The 19,219-nt window shown below is 32.1% G+C and overlaps 6 protein-coding genes and 2 non-coding genes across 8 annotated transcripts; 5 read left to right on the top strand and 3 right to left on the bottom strand.

Moving 5' to 3' along the window:
• Positions 1-404: 404 nt before the first annotated feature.
• Positions 405-968, top strand: Kpol_295p7 (Tkp3 protein; the record flags this gene model as incomplete). The annotated part of the gene is made up of 1 exon (XM_001642399.1): positions 405-968. The coding sequence occupies one exon, from the start codon at positions 405-407 to the stop codon at positions 966-968; it is 564 nt and encodes a 187-aa protein (XP_001642449.1).
• Positions 969-1,385: 417 nt separating this feature from the next.
• Kpol_295trna2 lies at positions 1,386-1,456 on the top strand. The gene has a single exon. It is a non-coding gene; the product is annotated as a tRNA-Gly (tRNA).
• A 1,754-nt stretch (positions 1,457-3,210) lies between these two features.
• Positions 3,211-5,550, top strand: Kpol_295p6 (uncharacterized protein; the record flags this gene model as incomplete). Its single annotated transcript, XM_001642398.1, has 1 exon — positions 3,211-5,550. One exon carries the CDS (start codon positions 3,211-3,213, stop codon positions 5,548-5,550), a length of 2,340 nt encoding a protein of 779 aa, XP_001642448.1.
• A 2,745-nt stretch (positions 5,551-8,295) lies between these two features.
• Kpol_295p5 (uncharacterized protein) lies at positions 8,296-10,416 on the top strand (the record flags this gene model as incomplete). The annotated part of the gene is made up of 1 exon (XM_001642397.1): positions 8,296-10,416. One exon carries the CDS (start codon positions 8,296-8,298, stop codon positions 10,414-10,416), a length of 2,121 nt encoding a protein of 706 aa, XP_001642447.1.
• A 234-nt stretch (positions 10,417-10,650) lies between these two features.
• Kpol_295p4 (WHIM1 domain-containing protein) lies at positions 10,651-13,059 on the bottom strand (the record flags this gene model as incomplete). Its single annotated transcript, XM_001642396.1, has 1 exon — positions 10,651-13,059. One exon carries the CDS (start codon positions 13,057-13,059, stop codon positions 10,651-10,653), a length of 2,409 nt encoding a protein of 802 aa, XP_001642446.1.
• Positions 13,060-14,063: 1,004 nt separating this feature from the next.
• TLG2 (t-SNARE syntaxin TLG2) lies at positions 14,064-15,314 on the top strand (the record flags this gene model as incomplete). The annotated part of the gene is made up of 1 exon (XM_001642395.1): positions 14,064-15,314. The coding sequence occupies one exon, from the start codon at positions 14,064-14,066 to the stop codon at positions 15,312-15,314; it is 1,251 nt and encodes a 416-aa protein (XP_001642445.1).
• A 213-nt stretch (positions 15,315-15,527) lies between these two features.
• Positions 15,528-17,078, bottom strand: Kpol_295p2 (SUR7/PalI family protein; the record flags this gene model as incomplete). The annotated part of the gene is made up of 1 exon (XM_001642394.1): positions 15,528-17,078. The coding sequence occupies one exon, from the start codon at positions 17,076-17,078 to the stop codon at positions 15,528-15,530; it is 1,551 nt and encodes a 516-aa protein (XP_001642444.1).
• Positions 17,079-18,939: 1,861 nt separating this feature from the next.
• On the bottom strand, positions 18,940-19,029 carry Kpol_295trna1. The gene is given in 2 exon segments: positions 18,940-18,976; positions 18,990-19,029. It is a non-coding gene; the product is annotated as a tRNA-Tyr (tRNA).
• Between the last annotated feature and the right edge of the window lie 190 nt (positions 19,030-19,219).

The raw sequence follows: 19,219 nt of genomic DNA, 5'->3' as shown, positions 1-19,219 counted from the left end.
CGACCATTTTAAGTATAAAACAATGGTATCCCTCTGAGCACCCGGCACACAAGTAAACACCCCTCTCCGGCGTCTCTTTGGGACTCGCCCCGGGATTTCAACTTTAATCCCGAGTTTACTCACCCTCCAATAAAACCCTATTCTCCCATTTAAGCCCTCACGAATGTTTCCAAATACCCTATTTTGGGAACCTAGGCCCTCTTCCGGTAATGCCACACTTAGATCGAAATGTCGACCCAAGGTAAACGGCTCCTTTGAATTTTTCAAAGCTCGGGTTTATTCCAGGGGAACCAGCAAGCGGAAGGACGATAAGAGTGTTAAAAAGTTTTCATCCCCTTAGACCTGATTGGATCACTCGGCCTGCTAATTTGTATAACGCAACGAACATAGTTTATTATACTAAAATGGTTTATGGCTATGCACCTGTGAAAATTGCATTTGCTAAAACTGCTCATATCGATTACAAAAAATACCCTTGGGCACCTCGGCAAGAAAGACAATGGAATAAAAGACCGAACACTGCAGAACATTTCCAAGAAGAAGAACAAGTCAACTTAGCAATATTCGGTCATAAGTTGTTACATGATGCTCGAAAGATTACAAAAGATGAACGGTCCAAAGTTCGTGAAATGTTATCTAAAGTAAGAACAGATACACAAAACGACGTGCAATACATAGTCGGAGACCCTGTTTATCGACTACGACAGAAGAATAAGAAACATGAACCCACATGGGATGGTCCCTATACAATTTCACAACAAGTTGGAAACCACACATATAAGATTAAAACCAAAAACGGAAAGGAAAGCAAATATACTAACCATAGTACAAAGCTAAGACCGGCTTATGCAGAGCAAGGCTCAGCTATCCGAACGGCAGCAGAGTACACTAGAGTCTACAACGATCAGGAACGAAAATATTACATCAAGACACTAGAAGATATTATAAATGACAAGGTTTTCAATTGACTTAACCGAAACCTTCCTTGAAGCCGCCGATATTGTATTGATTCCACGTTAGTACAAGATGACAGGAATAAGGAAAGAGGATCTGTCATGATTGTTAAAAGGAATGACGCTAATAGATAACTGACATGACGTATATAAAGGGCATAGTTCCTGAAGTAAAGATATACACTTTTGTTATTAAACAGAAGACCATAGAAATCCTTATATATTTAATACTACTGTATAGTTATTATAATAGTTAATTAACCTCATAGAGCTTATAACTAGTAACCTTAAGTATTTACTTCTACGGCTTGTTTCCCTAGATAAATACTTAATACATTGATATTCAATATTCCGGATCAAACAATACACAATGTTTTGTGATATTACTAAATAATAGATCAATGTAAAAACCTGATTAAAACAACAGGTTAAGCGCAAGTGGTTTAGTGGTAAAATCCAACGTTGCCATCGTTGGGCCCCCGGTTCGATTCCGGGCTTGCGCATTTATTTTTAAACATATGTAACATAGCTTGTTCACTAAACAAGTACAAAATTATTTCTATATGTGTTTAATATTTCAGGGTCTTTTTTTTTAAGAAAAAAACATAATTACTTTAGTCGAAATTCTAATCAATTCATTTCTTAAGTTGTTGCTATTAATTTCTTAGATGGTTTTCCTTATTGGTTAATTGCCAAGACTGTGAAACATTTAAAACCCGAATAGCAAATAATTTCATCAATACAAAAAAATGCGTCACAAATATAATTGCAAACTTGAATTATTTCTTGTTTAAAGCAAATTAGTTTGAATTAAAATTTATATTTCTGGGTCCCAGTATGGCTTTAGTTAGCTTATTTGTTATTCTGTCATGAATCCTAAGGAATGATTAAATTGTAAAACTTGCCAATGATTTTAATATCCTTAATAATTTTCAAGTAAAAGCAAAGACCCTTTTTGGATGATCTCATTCAAGATGCTCCAAAATTTAGGCATTATTAATTTACAATTTACAATTATTTTTGTTTCCATAGTTAAGATTGTCCCTATTATGATCTAGACAAAGGGATAACATTATGATGGGAGGGAATAAATGGCAAACAGCAAAGGAAAATCGGTATAGACATTATTCAAAATTTTAGCAAAGTTCAAAGAACTTTATGGTAATTCATTATTTGGATAAAATACTAGTCTTTACTAAAATATTAATACGATCTTACCATACTGTGGAAATCCAATGACGTAATTTTAATTTACTGGTTATAGGTACCTAAACTCATTTCCCTATCTCGGCTTTTATCTCTCATAGTAACCATGAAATACCCATGGCAAGAGGATATTTTAATTGTAGACCATTTTTAGTTTATTCAAGTATCTAAAAAATTCTAATATATTGTTTCTCCCTCTTTACCCTTTTTATTTACCTTCTCTTAAATCACACTATCTGCATTATAGTCGGAAGAATAGTTGAGTTTAAAGTCTAATTTAAAGGGTTAGAAATCAGGGACAGAAAGAAAACTTTTAAAACAGGGTTTTCAAAAAGAATTTGAAACGTAATTTCTTGAGATATCTTTCTATTATTTAATATATATAAAGAAATATTATCTCTCCAATCTGAATATTTTTATACCTCTTCTCTAAAAATATTTTCCTAGTTAATTTTCCAATTTTTTTTGTCGTTCAAACTTTATATATACTAATCGAAATAAAAATATCCAGTCGCTTTTATATTGTTCTTTTTTAATTACTGTCGTTCATATTAACTAGTTAACTCTAATTTTGTGTTGAAGGTTTCTTTGTGTTATTCGACCTTTGTTTGACTTCAAATACTTTGACTATCAAAGCATTCGTTATCATTAATAATACCCCTTCTATACTACAGGTTCAGGAAGTAAACTCTCTATTATACTTCCAAATATCATTTACTATAACTAACCTTTGATCTTTTCTTTTTTTTAAATTTGATCTTTTTTATTTTCTGACATCTATAATAATTATCTGGTTTTATTCTTAACACAAGATTTATTGCTGGTAAACCAAAACCAAAAAGTTTTATAAAAAACAGTATAATAAATTAGAACACTTTGTTCTAAATTTCAGTTTGGTTAATAATTAACATTTTTGTTAATTATTGAACTGTCATCTTAATTTAATTTAACGTTTTGATATATCAACTGTAATAAAATAATATTTTTAAAACCCTGTCATTTGCTAAATATTATTGTTTCGCTACTAATTCTACAGATTAATAAAACAAATATGGCATTGAGTCAAACAATTATCCAACCAATCGTCCCATCTCACCAAGAGTTAAACCCCGAAGTGGGAGTCGAATTAAATAATGAGGTTCAACAAAATTTTCAAAATTTACAAAACAATAGTTATGTATACTCAGCTATATCTAACTATAAACAGGAAAACAGATATTTAGCGCAATTGAGAAATATTTCTTTGGAATTGAATTCATTATTGACGCTTTATATTAATGAAGCTATTTCATTTAAACCACAATTATGCCAAGAGGTGCCCTCTTGTAATTATGCCAGCTTGAAAAGTCAGTTTATTGATTTTACCGGAACTACAATCAGAAGAAATAAATCAAAATTATATTATCTGCCAACAAATATGTGTGATGAGATACAACAATTAAATCCTTCTATACCTACAAATGCAAAAAATGACTTCAATACAATTTATAATAAAAAGAGAGCGCCAATTAATAATGCCAAAATTAACTATTATAAGAATAGATTAATTACTGAATTAGATTATGAAAATCTAGACAGAGTGGAAATTGCTTGTTTTTTTATTGCTTTCAGTGCTTTGAATTCCTATCTCTACTTGGAAACTGATGAAAATATCACCGAGGATAATAATAAGCATTCAAGAACTAATGTCCAAAATGGAATTGATGAAGATCAAAAATCAAAATCAAAATCTAGGAAACTTAAGGGTAAAAATAGTCATTCAAGTTCAAGCAGAAATTCAACGAATGAAACAAATGAAAATTATGATGATGAATTTTTATCTTCATTTGATGGCGTCAAGAATTGTATAAAAAAAGGTTATATAATAGGTTTCAGGGAATTAGGGTTCTTAGTTGGAATTACACCTTGGCATTTCCATAGGGTCTTCAAAACTGTCACAGGGGTAACAATTAGAGAATATGGTCAATTATGTGTCGATTTTATTAAACTAAATGAAAAACTAATAAACGATTATAAGTTGAAGATGAACGATCTAAAACTTCGATACCTTGCCAGTTCTTCAACAGCCATTGATGAAATCAAAAGTTTCTTATTTTATCCAATTGATTATGTCACTGAGCTAAATTTTTTCCATGTTGTTGAATGCTTTAAGAGTGACATCTCCCAAGTGTATAAAAATTTTATTACATTGGTGAGACTCAACACTTTTGAAAATACGGTAAACGTTAACTTAATAAATAATAATATTCAAACTATATTTGACACTGAATATTTCATTGATCCAACGAAATCAAAAGAATTCAAAAAATCAAAGCTAGAGAGATCAAAACAGTCACCAGATTGCGACGGCTCCTCTACGGTGTATCAGGAAAGTTCTCATAATAAAAAAACTAGGCTAAATAACGAAGTCAGAAAACAAAGAAGTCTGGTAATGAATGGTAGAATCAAAGTTGCATTCGATACTCTTTTAAATTTGAGGGATATTTTCAGTTTCTTATCTATCAATAATGTCAGCGACGAAATTCCAAATTTTAATCAAGAATTCAATTTTGCTCCTGTTACAAATGGAATGAACACAGGAAACTTCACTAACACAGCACCAAGTTTACCAGAGGCATTCAATGAAACAGATCCTTCAGATGGATCCAATAAATATGCTTTGGATACTACATCCTTGGAGTCACCATGCTTTGAATCTTTCCCACCATCTGAAGAGTTACACGATCTCTCTTCAAGCCCTTATACTTATAATAGCTTAAAGACCAATAATATCAAAAACCAACTCCATGCTTCCTCTTCTTCAAGTTTACTGGCAACTCCTAAAAAGAGTAATGGAAAAGTGACCAAGAGAAAGTGTCAATCAGCTGGAAATACTAATGGGGTTCTTTACAACCAAATGCAAAAGAACAGTTTTGAAAGAAAAAAATCAAGTGTTGTCTCAAGTCCAATTAGAATTAAAGAAGAAGAATTGTCCGATGAGCAATGTGCAAGAGATATTATTAATAATTTCTCATTAGATCAAAAATTCTTTAACCTCAACAATCTTGACGATGATTTATTGGTTAAGCCAATCGAGAAGAATATAACTGAAGATAATGATCAAAGTCTCCAAACAAGAAAGGACCAAGGGAATAATGAAGTACAAAATTGTAATGAGAGCTTCGAGAGTAAAAATATAACATTAACCTCAGCTGAAGATCTAGGTCCTATTTTATCTCTATCTAGTGAAAACTCCGCTTCATTTGATTGTCTTAACAATGTCAATGACTTGGGAGAGTTAACGTTAGATAATGATTTATTATTGAACAATTTCAATTTGAACCAATTTGAAAATGATCTAAGCTATTCCAACGATTTTGAGTACCCCTTTGGCAATGATTCAAATGAGTAGATATCTTGGTTTTCATTACATAAGTCAAAGATTAGCAACCAACCTTTTCCAAATCCGCACTGACATACTAGATAAGATGTTAAAAAATCAAAATAGCAAGATAAAACAGGATATAATGAACGTTGTTCTGTATCCATTGTGCCATATTTTATTTTATATTCATCTCATAGTGAACCACTATGATACCGAAGTAAAAAGTTTAATAAAATCATAATAGTTTTTTCCAGTAGTAGATTAAACATATGAACTTTCAAAAAAAATATTATAATATTTATATACATGTACACACAAATAACTTATATATATATATATATATGTATAAATATATGAATATATATGTTAAGTCTCCTATTCTTTATTGCAGTGTCTGACAGAAATTAATTACCAAAAAGGGGCCTTATAACACTTTGGAATATAGAGTTTCTAAACAAACCTTTTTAAGGTGTAACAAGAATAACAAAAGTTTATTTAAATAACTAATTGGCAAACACCAAATTGACCATCCCCTCCCTTTGTACTCAACCTGGCCTCTTATTAATCACTAATTAAGCAAGCCTTCAACATTAATGATGTTTTGAAAAGTAGCATATATTGTTAGAGAAAAGGAGAATGTTCACAAGGAGTTTATGGTTATTAATTGAAAGTGCTTTCATCTTACTGACACCTTAACATTTCTTTTTCACAGATTTCAAGTGGTCCAGTCGAAGGAATAAAAGAAAAAAGTCACTAATATTAGCAGCCCCTTCTTAACTCCTAAAAAAAATTCAATAGGTTTCCAATTATCAACTATGAAAGAAATTACAGCAATTGAATAATTCTTTTTTTTTTATCATTGACATACATAGAATCAGACTTTTCCTTTTCACTTCCTACACTTTCCTTTTTCTACAATTGAGTATATTTTAATCCATTCTCAATCTTTTAAGAGAATAACCTCCCTAGACAAAATACACAACTTGACGAACAAGTATCATTGATCTTGCAAAAAAATACCCACAATTTATTAAAAATACTACTCCTCTTTTGCAAACTTTCAACAATCAAACCTTACTCTTCTCTTCCTCTTTAAACCAACCTAAATACTAAATTGGTCATTTATTACTACTGTTACTGTTGCACTCATCAGGATTGTAGTTTTGTTTCGAAACAGCTTTATCCAATTTTCAACCACTTTTAGAACCGTCTCACCCGCATCAACCATATATTTCTTCTACACTGTTTTCTCAACTGTAGATTCCAATTCTAAGCTTTTTTCGATTCGAACAAACAACCTATCCACCAGCAGAAGTACAAGTACCAGTACATGTACCACAAGGCAACGCAACGCAACGTAACGTAACGTTAGCTTAGGCAAGATAAGATATAGATCAGATTGTGACCTGCCCCTAAACAATGAAGTTTAACAAGAGAATGAAATCATATTAGCAAGTAAAATTTACGCCATTGAGAATCAATTGAGATAATTTAATTTTTAGTTTTCATTCAAGTATCTCCTTCTTACAGCAAAATCTATTCATGATTTGGGGGGTGGGTCAAATCTGTTTAATATATATTGTACCTTAAATATCTTGGGAAGCCCTACCTATGTGCTCGAGTTTCTTTCATCTTCTTTTTTTCCACTTTGAAACTGATCCGTCTAAGATTTTGCTAACTTAAGACCTTGAAAATCATACAAGTAGAGTTCCATCTACTAACCTCTTGATGACCCTCATCGGTTTGTTTGCATTTAAACTTTATAAACAGTATCAGTTTGCTTTCCCTCCCCCAGGATCTCTTGTCTTTCAAACTTCCCTAATGTCTCTGACACTCTCACAGATATATTTTGAGATATATGCAACTGTTGAAATTCTCTATATCTGAAATTAAAATATTAACTGTGAGGAGCCTACTTGCTTGGCTAAAATTATTTCGGAGATCTTCTTGTCAATGAATTGCTCTTATTCTATTCATTTCATTCGAGTACTTTTCAGTTCAATTCAATAGCAACACATTGATTGTGTTTGTCATTTATATTTTATATTACAATGCATTCTCATAGCAGTTTTCATTGAGTTCCCATAGCAGATATCCCAAACTACATTTGTTACCAATTAGTTTAATGAGGATTCTTAAGAGTACCGAAGTATTCTTTATCTACTCGAGGAAGGTTTCAATGTTATAAGATGTTGTATATATTTATTTATTTACCAATTATTATTTCTTTTTGGTCTTCGTAGTTTTTCAATGCTTGAACTTTCGAGTTGATTTGTTAAATTTTGTTGCGCCATCACATTTATTGGTTCTCTAGTTTCTTTGTATGAAGAAGAACGGATATCATTACCCTTTAATATATTCAATTGATTGTCTGAACTGTAGCAAGACTCATGTAGATATCGTTATTTTCATTTTTTCTTCTTCTACTCATTAGTAGTTGAACACTCACCAAATTAAATGTTGGTGTCACTCTCTGTAAAATTTGCAATAAAAGTATATATATAAATAACTGTAACTCAGATAATGATTTTTAATATCGACATACTGGAGAATATTCATACATAAGTTTATAAAAGCAGTATCATATTATCCAATACTTCATTTGTTTTTAACATTCAATACTACGTTGATCAATTGTATACGTCAGTTAGATAGAGTTAGAAGCAGTCTATTTTTGAGAGTATCTGTTCACACATAGTTTCCACTATAAAAACATAATAAGGACTGTTACGTTAATAAATTCAAATCAGTTAAAGTAACAGCTATAACACTATGGGTAGAGATATTCAAAATCATCTACTTTTCGAGGTAGCTACAGAAGTTGCTAATAGAGTCGGTGGTATTTACTCAGTTCTAAAATCAAAGGCACCAACTGCTGTCGCACAATATGGTGACAATTATACCTTAGTTGGACCTTTGAACAGAAGTTCTTACCAAAGTGAAGTTGAAGAATTGGATATAAATGATCCTAATACCTTCCCAGAAGATATTTTACCTATTAAATATGTATTGGAATCAATGAGAGCTAGAGGTGTCCATTTCGTCTACGGTCGTTGGTTGATTGAAGGAGCTCCTCGTGTCATCTTGTTTGAATTAGGTTCCGTTGGTCATTATTTAAATGATTGGAAGGGTGATTTATGGTCCTTGGTTGGTATTCCTTCTCCAGAAAATGATGCCGAAACTAATGATGCCATTTTACTTGGTTATACTGTTGCTTGGTTTTTAGGCGAACTAACTACAAAGGATAACAATCATGCAATTGTGACACATTGTCACGAATGGTTAGCCGGTGTTGCCCTTCCTTTATGTAGAAAGAGACGTATTGATGTTGTAACAATCTTTACCACTCATGCAACTTTATTGGGTAGATACCTATGTGCTTCAGGTAGTGTTGATTTCTATAATAACCTAGATAAATTTGACGTCGACCATGAAGCTGGTAAATACGGTATCTATCATAGATATTGTATTGAACGTGCTGCCGCACATACTGCCGATGTCTTCACCACTGTATCTCAAATTACAGCATTGGAGGCAGAACATTTATTAAAACGTAAACCTGATGGTATTTTACCAAATGGTATCAATGTCACTAAGTTCCAAGCTGTCCACGAATTCCAAAACTTACATGCATTGAAAAAGGCAAAGATTAATGATTTTGTCAGAGGTCATTTCCATGGCTGCTTTGACTTCGATTTAGATGAGACATTGTACTTTTTTATTGCTGGTAGATATGAATATAAAAATAAAGGTGCTGATATGTTTATAGAAGCTTTAGCCAGGTTAAATTACAGGTTAAAAGTTTCAGGCTCTAAAAAAACTGTAGTTGCTTTTATCATTATGCCAGCAAAGACAAACTCATTTACTGTTGAAGCTTTAAGAAGTCAAGCTGTCGTGAAAGCCTTGGAATCTTCGGTAAAGGAAGTGACACATTTGATTGGAGAAAGAATTTTCGATCATGCTATCAAGTATCCACATTTGGGGATAACTTCAGAATTACCAACCAATTTAGATGATATTATAAAACCTTCTGACAAGGTTTTATTGAAAAGACGTGTTCTTGCTCTAAGAAGATCTGATGGTCAATTACCACCAATCGTGACGCATAATATGGCTGACGACTCTCACGACCCTATTCTTAATCAAATAAGACATGTACAATTGTTTAATAATGCTTCTGATAGAGTCAAAGTTATCTTCCATCCTGAATTTCTAAACGCCAATAACCCAATTTTAGGTCTAGATTATGATGAATTTGTTCGTGGTTGTCACCTAGGTGTGTTCCCTTCATATTATGAACCTTGGGGTTATACTCCAGCTGAATGTACTGTTATGGGTGTCCCATCTATTACTACCAATCTTTCAGGATTTGGTGCTTATATGGAAGATTTAATTGAAACTGATCAAGCTAAAGACTATGGTATTTATATTGTTGATCGTCGTTTCAAAAATCCAGAAGAATCAGTTGAACAATTAGTAGATATGATGGAAGAATTTGTCAAGAAGAATAGAAGACAAAGAATCAACCAAAGAAATAGAACCGAACGTCTTTCTGATTTATTAGATTGGAGAAGAATGGGTTTAGAATATGTTAAAGCAAGACAACTAGCTCTACGCAGAGGTTATCCTGATATATTTAGACAATTTACTAATGGGGAAGATGTCAATGACAGCAATATGTATACAATGGCAGGCAATAAAAAATTTAAAATTATGAAACCAATTAGTGTACCGGGCTCACCAAGTGAGTCTAGACTAAGATCAGGAAGTGTCACAACCCCAACAGTTTATATGACTCCAGGTGATTTGGGTACTTTACAAGAAGCAAACAACGCTGATGATTATTTCATGTTAGCAAATGACCAAGAGGATTATGAAGATAACAATGAATAAATAGATCAATGAATATTTTGTTTGTCTTATTTAATAGTTGATTTTAAAAACAAAATTGTATAGTTAAAGTTTGTTCTTTCGAATAATTAATAGTCAATATTAATATTTTATTTACAATCTATCTATTGACAAAAGTAAGAGAATCTATAATATTTGGTACATAACTAATTTCTAAATAGTATTGAAAGTTAAAAGATATTTGCTTATATAGTATGGAGTGGATTTGGTCATCTATTATGGTACATTCTTACTTGTCAACCTTCTCCTAAATCTTTCTTCTCTTGTTTCTGTCTTCTGTCTTTTCACAGTTTTTTCGTATTCTTGATCAGTATTATCAAATGCAAGATCTTCCTCATCAAAATATTCTTCATTATAAGTTTCTTCGTCCGATTTACTATGCACTTCTTCCTTCTGTGACAATATTTCTTCATCACTTCCTCCACCATTATTATAATACTTATTAGTAGTGATATCACGTCTTTGGGATCTTCTTAAAGTTCTGCTTGTTAGTTGAACATCAGCAAACTCTGAAGCTAATATTTCCAATTGCCTGAATATACTGTATAACCCATTTAGATAATCTCTCAATATCTCTATGCGATAAATTAATATTTCTAGTTTAAAGTCATCTTGGTTAATCTTTGATGCTTTGACATCTGACTTATAACCAGATATCTGCTTTTCTAAAGTTTGAATAAAATTTTTTAATGTCTCGCTATTATTAGCTATTTCATACCAATAGGTTTTATCTGAAGTAGAATTATTTATCAAATCATTAACAACACCGTATGTGTCATAGAAAAATAATCTAAAGTCTTTTGAATTAGATTCCTTCATATGCTTTAAGAGAGAATTTGTTTCAGTATTATCCTTTGAGAACCTTTTAAATAATTTGTTCAAATTCCTAATATCTTTATAAAGAGATAATGGTGAATTTCTATCAAAGTAAGTTGACATTATAGGTACATAAAAATCCCCCACGCTAGGCATTCTTCCAACAAAGAATTCACTTTCTCTGATTTTATACAGCTCATCTTCAAATGGAGAGCTTAATGGATTATCATTAATATCGCCTTCAAATATTTCAATCCATTTATTATACAATGATACTGATGTTTTTTGTTTTTCTTCCTTTGGGCATACTTTTAAAATATCCTGTATTTCTTTTAGTACTATCATTTTTCTTTCTAGCTCTTCCTTCTTTGCGGCATCGAGTTGACCCTTCTGTCCTTTTCTTTTATGCTTTCTTTCATATCTTTTGATAAACAGGGAACATAGTTTTTCAAACTGTAAGTATGTCAATTCGACACCATCTATCAAAAATCTACTAGCATGCTGGGTTGGAACACCAAATGCTGGCTCTTTTTTGAAATGAGTTAGACGATAAATTTCATTATGAATCTTTGGGGAGTGAGCGGTACACCAATCAACCATTGCTCTTAGTAAAATAATTCTTTCTCTTGGCTCTAATCCCAAGATACCAATTTTAGCTAATTGCGGATTAAAAACAGGAATATTTTCCAATATCTGCATTCCATATTGTAGTTCTTCTTCGTTTTGAGCGTTATCACTTGATTTTTCAGAATTATCTAGCAATGAGGGTGTAGATGATGAGTTAGCTAATTCAGGTTTAATTTCTTCCTCAGAGTCATCCATATTTTCTTGATTTTTGTAAGATTCTGAATTAATTGTCGCATTATTGATACGCCATTCTTTAGGCAAACCCCATCCAAATACACTGTAACGTAGACTTCTTACTAGTTTTACAAATGCTTCTTTTGACCTTATATTATTCATGGAAGCGTAAGGTCTATGTAAATGTGGTTGATTGTCAGTCTTTAATGGTAAGAATAATAACTTCAACATTGTTAGGAACAATAGATTCATTTTATCCTGTGCAATAATAATATCCTTTGGTGGTAAATTGTTTTCATATAAAGCTGGCTTTTCATCAGTCAGAGTATTTTCGTCATATTCTTCAGGATATAAATTTAAACCAATTTCAAATTCTTGGAAAGAAATGTTTATCAATTCTGTACTAAATACGAAATGAAACTTATTAATAAAAGACATGACCTTAATAATATCACCAGCATATGGTATCAATTTACTCTTCAACTTTGAGGTGAAATCATTATTAATCAACCCATTTTCTTTTATGAATTCCTCGTTAGTCAAAGCACAATTTGGAGACCAATTTGAACTTAAAATACTTTGCTCATTAAAATCAGGTTTTAAAGTGAGTGGAATATTAAACATGAAATTTTTTTTTGAGTTATTCAATAATTTTAAGTGGGTTGCCGGTTTTAAGTCCTTGATTTTTTCAGTTTTTTTAATTATTTCAACGTTACTATTGTCATTGTCATTGTCATCGTCATCGTCACTGTCATTACCAGAATTAATAATATTGACATCATTTTCAATAGGATCTTTCTTCAATACCTTGACAACTTTTTTCGATTTTTTCATAACCTTCTCAGCCGTCTTTGACTTCTTTCTAATCCTTTTAGGCTTTTCTTGAGTTTTTACAGCTTTAATACTCTTAAAGTCGTCAAATGTCATCTGTTTCTTAGCAGGTCTTTTTCTTAGCCTGCTTTTCAACTCAGGCTGATCACCAATTCCAGGGACATCTGCATTATTCATTGCAATAATATATATCTCTTCTAGCAGTACCAATAACAGTGCTATGTAACTAAACCCAATTCTTCTTTTCTCTTAATGAATTCTTTCTACTTCAAATTAAAAAAAAAAATAATAATATTAACAATAATTCTTAGCCAAAACCTTTGCAACTAGTAAAGATACACAGTCTCAAATTCTCACCAATATTCCAGTAAGAAGAATAACTTAAATAAAAATAATAAGAAATATATATATATATAATTAGTCTTATAGTTATCCATTGATGGTGATGATAGTTTGGTTAAAGTCGTCTTTAAAATTGACAAACTTTGAAGTTAAACGCGTTAAATTAACACTGTCGTTAATAACGACTAAGCGACACGTAAAGTTAAGTATATCTATCGATCAGAGACAGGCACAACAGTATAGAAAAGGGAAGGACTGTCTGTTATCAATATATGATTGAACCAGACACAACAGATTATTCGAACAGATGAACAATAGTTGAGCCAACAGTATTTTTTAGGGTTTTGTATTATCGTTGTGGTTATAATTGGCCAATTGCTTCGCTAGACATCTTTTTTTTTTTGCTGTCATAGTTAAAGGTTGCAGTACAGGAGAGAGAAAGAGATATCGATACGTCAAGGCGCTAGCATATTACTATATTTTTCCTTAACTATGGAAGAATATTTGGGGTGAAAAGAATTCGATATTTCAAGTTCTTTATTTAAAACTTCATTAGAATTGAAAAGGAGGCCCTGAAAGATGATCAAATACGTGGATTGGAACGGCTTATCTGGCATAGATTGGGTCTATATATAACAGCTGTTTGACAACTGGTCTTTGTGATAAGGGTTTTGTCAATTAGAGAAATAGGTTCTTTTTTAGCGCTGCATCTCTCTCTCTCTCTCTCTCTGACCACCTACCCCCTTTCCCTTCACCCATCCTTTGATAGGAGCTGGTTTACTCTGCATTAGAATTGGATCTGGACATATCTATAATTGTGGATTGATATAATAACTGCGATGTTTAGGGATAGGACAAATCTGTTTTTGTCTTATCGTAGGACATTCCCACACAATACCTCGAAATATTCCACTTCCAATAGAGGTAGCAAGATAGATAGATATGAAGATTTCGACGATGAAATGTTTCCAATGATGGATGACGATACCGATGAGGGTCAAGATCGGGTAGACTTATTACCTCCTCCATTTCTAGATCTGGCCGAGGATATAGATGAATACTTACATGAAACTGACAAGTTAATGAAACAATTATCAAAATTGTACAAGAAGAATTCGTTGCCTGGATTTGAAGATAAATCCCATGATGAAAAAGAAATCGAGGAGATAAGTTTCAATGTCACTCAATTATTCCAAAAATGTTATGCTGTCATGAAAAAATTAAATTATATTTCAACAGAACAAGTATATGCAAATAAAAGACTAAAATACGATGAACTAATAATCCTGGGCAATTTGGAGAAAAGATATGCTCAATTAATCCAGTTTAAAAGTAATCAATTTAGGGTTCTCCAAAATAATTATTTGAAATTTTTAAATAAAGATGATATGAAGCCAATTTTACCGAAGTTGGATAACTCAAATAATACTATGAGCGATACTTTAATGCTTGAAGAAGATGAAGCCATGGGTAATAGTAAAGAAATCGAAGCATATTCTAGGCAAACGTTACAAAACCAAAACAAAAATGATATGAACCAAAGATATCTACAAGAAAGAGATGAAGAAATAACACAACTAGCAAAAGGTGTTTTGGAAGTAAGTACCATCTTTAGAGAAATGCAGAATCTTATCATTGACCAAGGTACGATAGTAGATAGAATCGATTATAACTTGGAAAATACAGTTATCCACTTGAAGGAAGCAGATAAAGAACTTACTCATGCGACTCATTATCAAAAGAGAACTCAAAAATGTAAAATTATTTTATTATTATCACTATGTGTCATGGCGTTATTTTTCTTTGTGATGCTAAAGCCACATGGCGGTACTACAAAATATGAAACTGTCACTGTAACTGCAGCTCCGGCAGTCTCTTCCACAACTTCCCAACCAACTGCAACCACCGTGCCTGTCCAAGATGAGGGCCTGGATAATAATGATAATGAAAAGCAAGATGATGAGAAAGGTACTGATATAGTAAATGAAGACGGCAGCCCACTTGAGGTCAGCCCAGCAGATTCTGTTCCAAATGATGTTGACATCATAGAGCCTCCAAATGAGCCGGAACTAAATAGGCATTTACTTTAATACGATTCATAAACAATATTTATGTAACAGAATAGTAAAATATATATAGAATTTTTTTTTATCTTTTGCATAGTGTAAATATTTAAAATTAAATGTGTATCCTTAAACTTAAACCGAATATTTATTAAACAATGAGACCCTAAATACTACAAAAAAGTGTAGAATTCAATAAAAAATTCCAGATGAAATGCAAAATTAGTTGTACAATTATAATTATCTGAAATTATATGCATTATCCATAGCGCTTGCATTAGGAATATTATTTCTTCCTTGCATTTTTTTATATGCTGGTTGATACCTATTTGAAGTAACCTGACGACCATTTGGCATCATTTGCTGAGGTGGATAATTATTATTATACTGAGGTTTTGCACGAGGTTGAAATTGCTGTTGTGGATAGTAATTTTGTTGTGGCATTTGCTGATATTGGTTATGATAATTATTTGGCATAGCCCTTTGCATATTTCTTTGATTATTGTACATTGGCGCATTTCCATTATTATATTGATTATAACTCATATTCTGAGGTTGATGATTATTGTATCTAGGTTGTGATTGATTAACGTTTCTCATTTGTGAATTTGGATATTGCATTTGATTTCTATTATTGTTGAAATTTTGTTGAGGTTGTTGAGGTTGTTGAGGTTGTTGTTGAGGTTGATGATGCATTGCAGCTTGTTGGAAATATGGATTGACACCACGTTGTGAAACAGAAGTTAAGCCAGAATCGCTTGCATTATCATTTGAACCAAATATTTCACGATTATCAGATTCCTTGACAAGATTGGCAAGGAACCTTTCTTTATCTGAATATGAGGATGATGAGGTTGATGACAATGACGGAATTTTCTTTTCATGAGAATGAATAGAGTTCTGCTTAACTGGCAACCTCTGACTATCAATAGCAGAATAAGCAGTTTCAGATTTTTCTAAACCATTTCCCAATTCATCTGTATTAGCATTACTGTTATTTTTATAGATTTTTTCATCCACATTAGAAGTCGCTATAGTAGATGATGAATCGACGTGTGATCCATTTTGAGGATTACTGAATGGCGATATTTCAATTGGCTCATCAATACCTTTAGAGATATCGCCATATTGCTTCTTCATCATATCATCTTCATCCAAGATTCTTACAATTTCTCTATCTTCACCATCGATTGATGAATCATCATTGTAGCTTGGCGATGTGCTGTATGAATGAGCGAAGAAGATTAATGGGATGGAAACTAATGGTAAAGCGGCTGCAGGAATCAATATCCATGAACACCATGTTACGTTTGGGTAAAACAGTAAAAATACTACGATACATATCAAAGTAGCTGCAAGGAATCCAATTCCTGCGACAAACAAATGCAGTATAAATATGACACTGGCGGAAGCCAATTCACTGGACATAAAGCTCATTATAACCATGAATAAAGAGAATAAAAACGAAAAAAAATTCAAACCAGCAGCAATTGGTGTTACAATTAAAATTTTCCCCAATGAATCTCTTGCCTTTGACGATAATTTCCAATTTGTATTATCGCTGTCATTTTGTAAAGTATATGGATCATAAGACGCAGAAGCCTTTGAACATGTATCTGCTGAAGTATCACAGTAACCGAACACACCATAAGTAATGTTATTATATTTGGATAAACCAATCTGTTTAAATACTGGAGCTGTTACACAGCATATAATTAGGAATGCCATTGAAGTAAATTGCATCGTTGATATTATGGAAAACCATAATGTCGATGCAGTTTTATTTGCCATATTTATCTGTTATTTTCAAATAAAATATAGTTGACAGTAATTAAAACAATAGTAACGCGTTCCTTTAGCTAAGTTAAGTTATATTTGATGATTTTGAGTATGATTAGTGTTGCTCTTACAAGAGTCAAGAAATATATGTATATATTATAAAAAATAAAATATTAAAGTAATAAATTCTTCAATATATATAATTTCTTTAATCATTCATTAATCCAAGTGAATGCATCCCCCCGCAAGTACTTTTAAAATGCAACATCGATCCAGATAGACACTTACTCACTCACATATATATATATACTTCTAAATAAATATAGAAATTGCAAAAATGAATCATTCAATTAATGCAAGGTATTCTTCGAGTTATACCCAATTGCTGTGGATATGTAACAAGATAAAATTCTAACTTGCTATATTTCCAATACCATAAAAGTAAAATAAATTAAATGGGTGTGACACGATAATAGACAAGTATTAGAGCAACAGAAGAATTGCTATGCACTAATCACTCTTATCAATCAAAAACAACAATAACAGTAAGTTTAACATACTTGGTTGCTCTTTACACTACCTCATGTTAATTTTAAATTTGGCGTGGCTGGCACAACTACATACTTTGATATTTTTCGTGATTTCTATTAAAAGCAGCAAATTTGGTGTAATTTTTTTTGTCCTGTCCCAATACTCTCAAGTACAAAAAGAAACGGAAAATAAGATGGGAAGTTTAAACATTTCGAAAAAAGTTCTAAGAAAGTATTGTAGAAGTTTGCATAGTTTCAAAACTGTTTTCTGATTTATACTATAAGATCAAGACAAGGTCATGTTGACAAGACAAATTGAGTTATCAGAAGGGAACGTTTCTCAAGCTTCATGGCAACTTTATAACCATGCCTGATTGAATTGTGGCAGTTTAGTATTTTATGAGAAGATAAGTGCTATCAATTCGCATTCCTAGACTCCTTGTAAGCATTGCCTAACTTGTACAGAAGTTTGCAAATATCGTTAGTGAAAACATTTCATGTCTTTGCCGGGTATAATTGTGAGGCTAGGTATTAGTTATTAACTGTAATGTTCATATGTAGTTATTATAATGTGCTTGGTTATTGTTTGATTTTAGAAAACTTGGTATAAGGGCCAGCAAATGGATGTTGGAGAGAACTATGAGATCAGAAGAAATATTACTATTCTACTTTGAGAATAACTCAGCCCAGGTGGTCAGGCTAGATATGTTAAACTTCAATCTTACAAAATATATGGGAAACTTGAAGAGTTTATGCGTCAATCAATTTACCGTACGTTTATATTCTATCGTTTCCCTGCTACAAATTGTATCTTCAGATATTTTGTTGCATTTTATTCTTGACCCATATATCTGGTTGCAGACACAAGACTATTACTGGTATTTTATTTCAATTTTTGTGGAGAAAGATAGCAGATGTTTTATTACTGTTTGAATATTAAACAGATAAACAATCAGGCGGAGACCGATTGATTGAATTGATCGATCGATCGATCGATGCAAGGAAATTAAATAAAATGCATTTACTCGTGGATATCAGTTATTTACGCAATCCAGCTTGGATTTGATCACACTACCGCACAGTTGTTCACTTGCATAAACTTAAATATGAGATTAATTTCTTGAATCAAACAATACCCAATGTTAGCATGATCCGCAGAAACGTTGACCCTACTCAATGAATATTTTGTTGAGTTAGATGTAAAGGTGGTTGGCTATTTTTTTTTCCATAAGCGTTTCTTAAATTAGCATCATAGTTTCAGTGTTTATAAATAGTATATCAAGTCTTTTCAGCGTCCACCCAAATAGTTTAAGATTAGAATAAGTAAAAAGTAAAAAAAAACCTCTCCCGGGGGCGAGTCGAACGCCCGATCTCAAGATTACTTTGTTGAAACATTACAGTCTTGCGCCTTAAACCAACTTGGCTACCGAGAGGAAATAATTTATTTCTTTTGTCGTAATGAATTAGGACATGATTGTGAATAGTCGGAACTAGTGTTGTATTGATTACGCTTAAGTACAAAATGATAAAATAAGGACAGAGGACTTTGTCATGTTTCATGATAAGAATGTCACTAATAGAACGCGAATACAACGTATATAAGGGACATAGTTGTCAGAATTA

This window comes from Vanderwaltozyma polyspora, genomic scaffold, assembly GCF_000150035.1.
Source record: "Vanderwaltozyma polyspora DSM 70294 KpolScaffold295 genomic scaffold, whole genome shotgun sequence".
NCBI classification, from domain to species: domain Eukaryota; kingdom Fungi; phylum Ascomycota; class Saccharomycetes; order Saccharomycetales; family Saccharomycetaceae; genus Vanderwaltozyma; species Vanderwaltozyma polyspora.
This window is presented reverse-complemented; position numbering and strand designations above follow the sequence as displayed.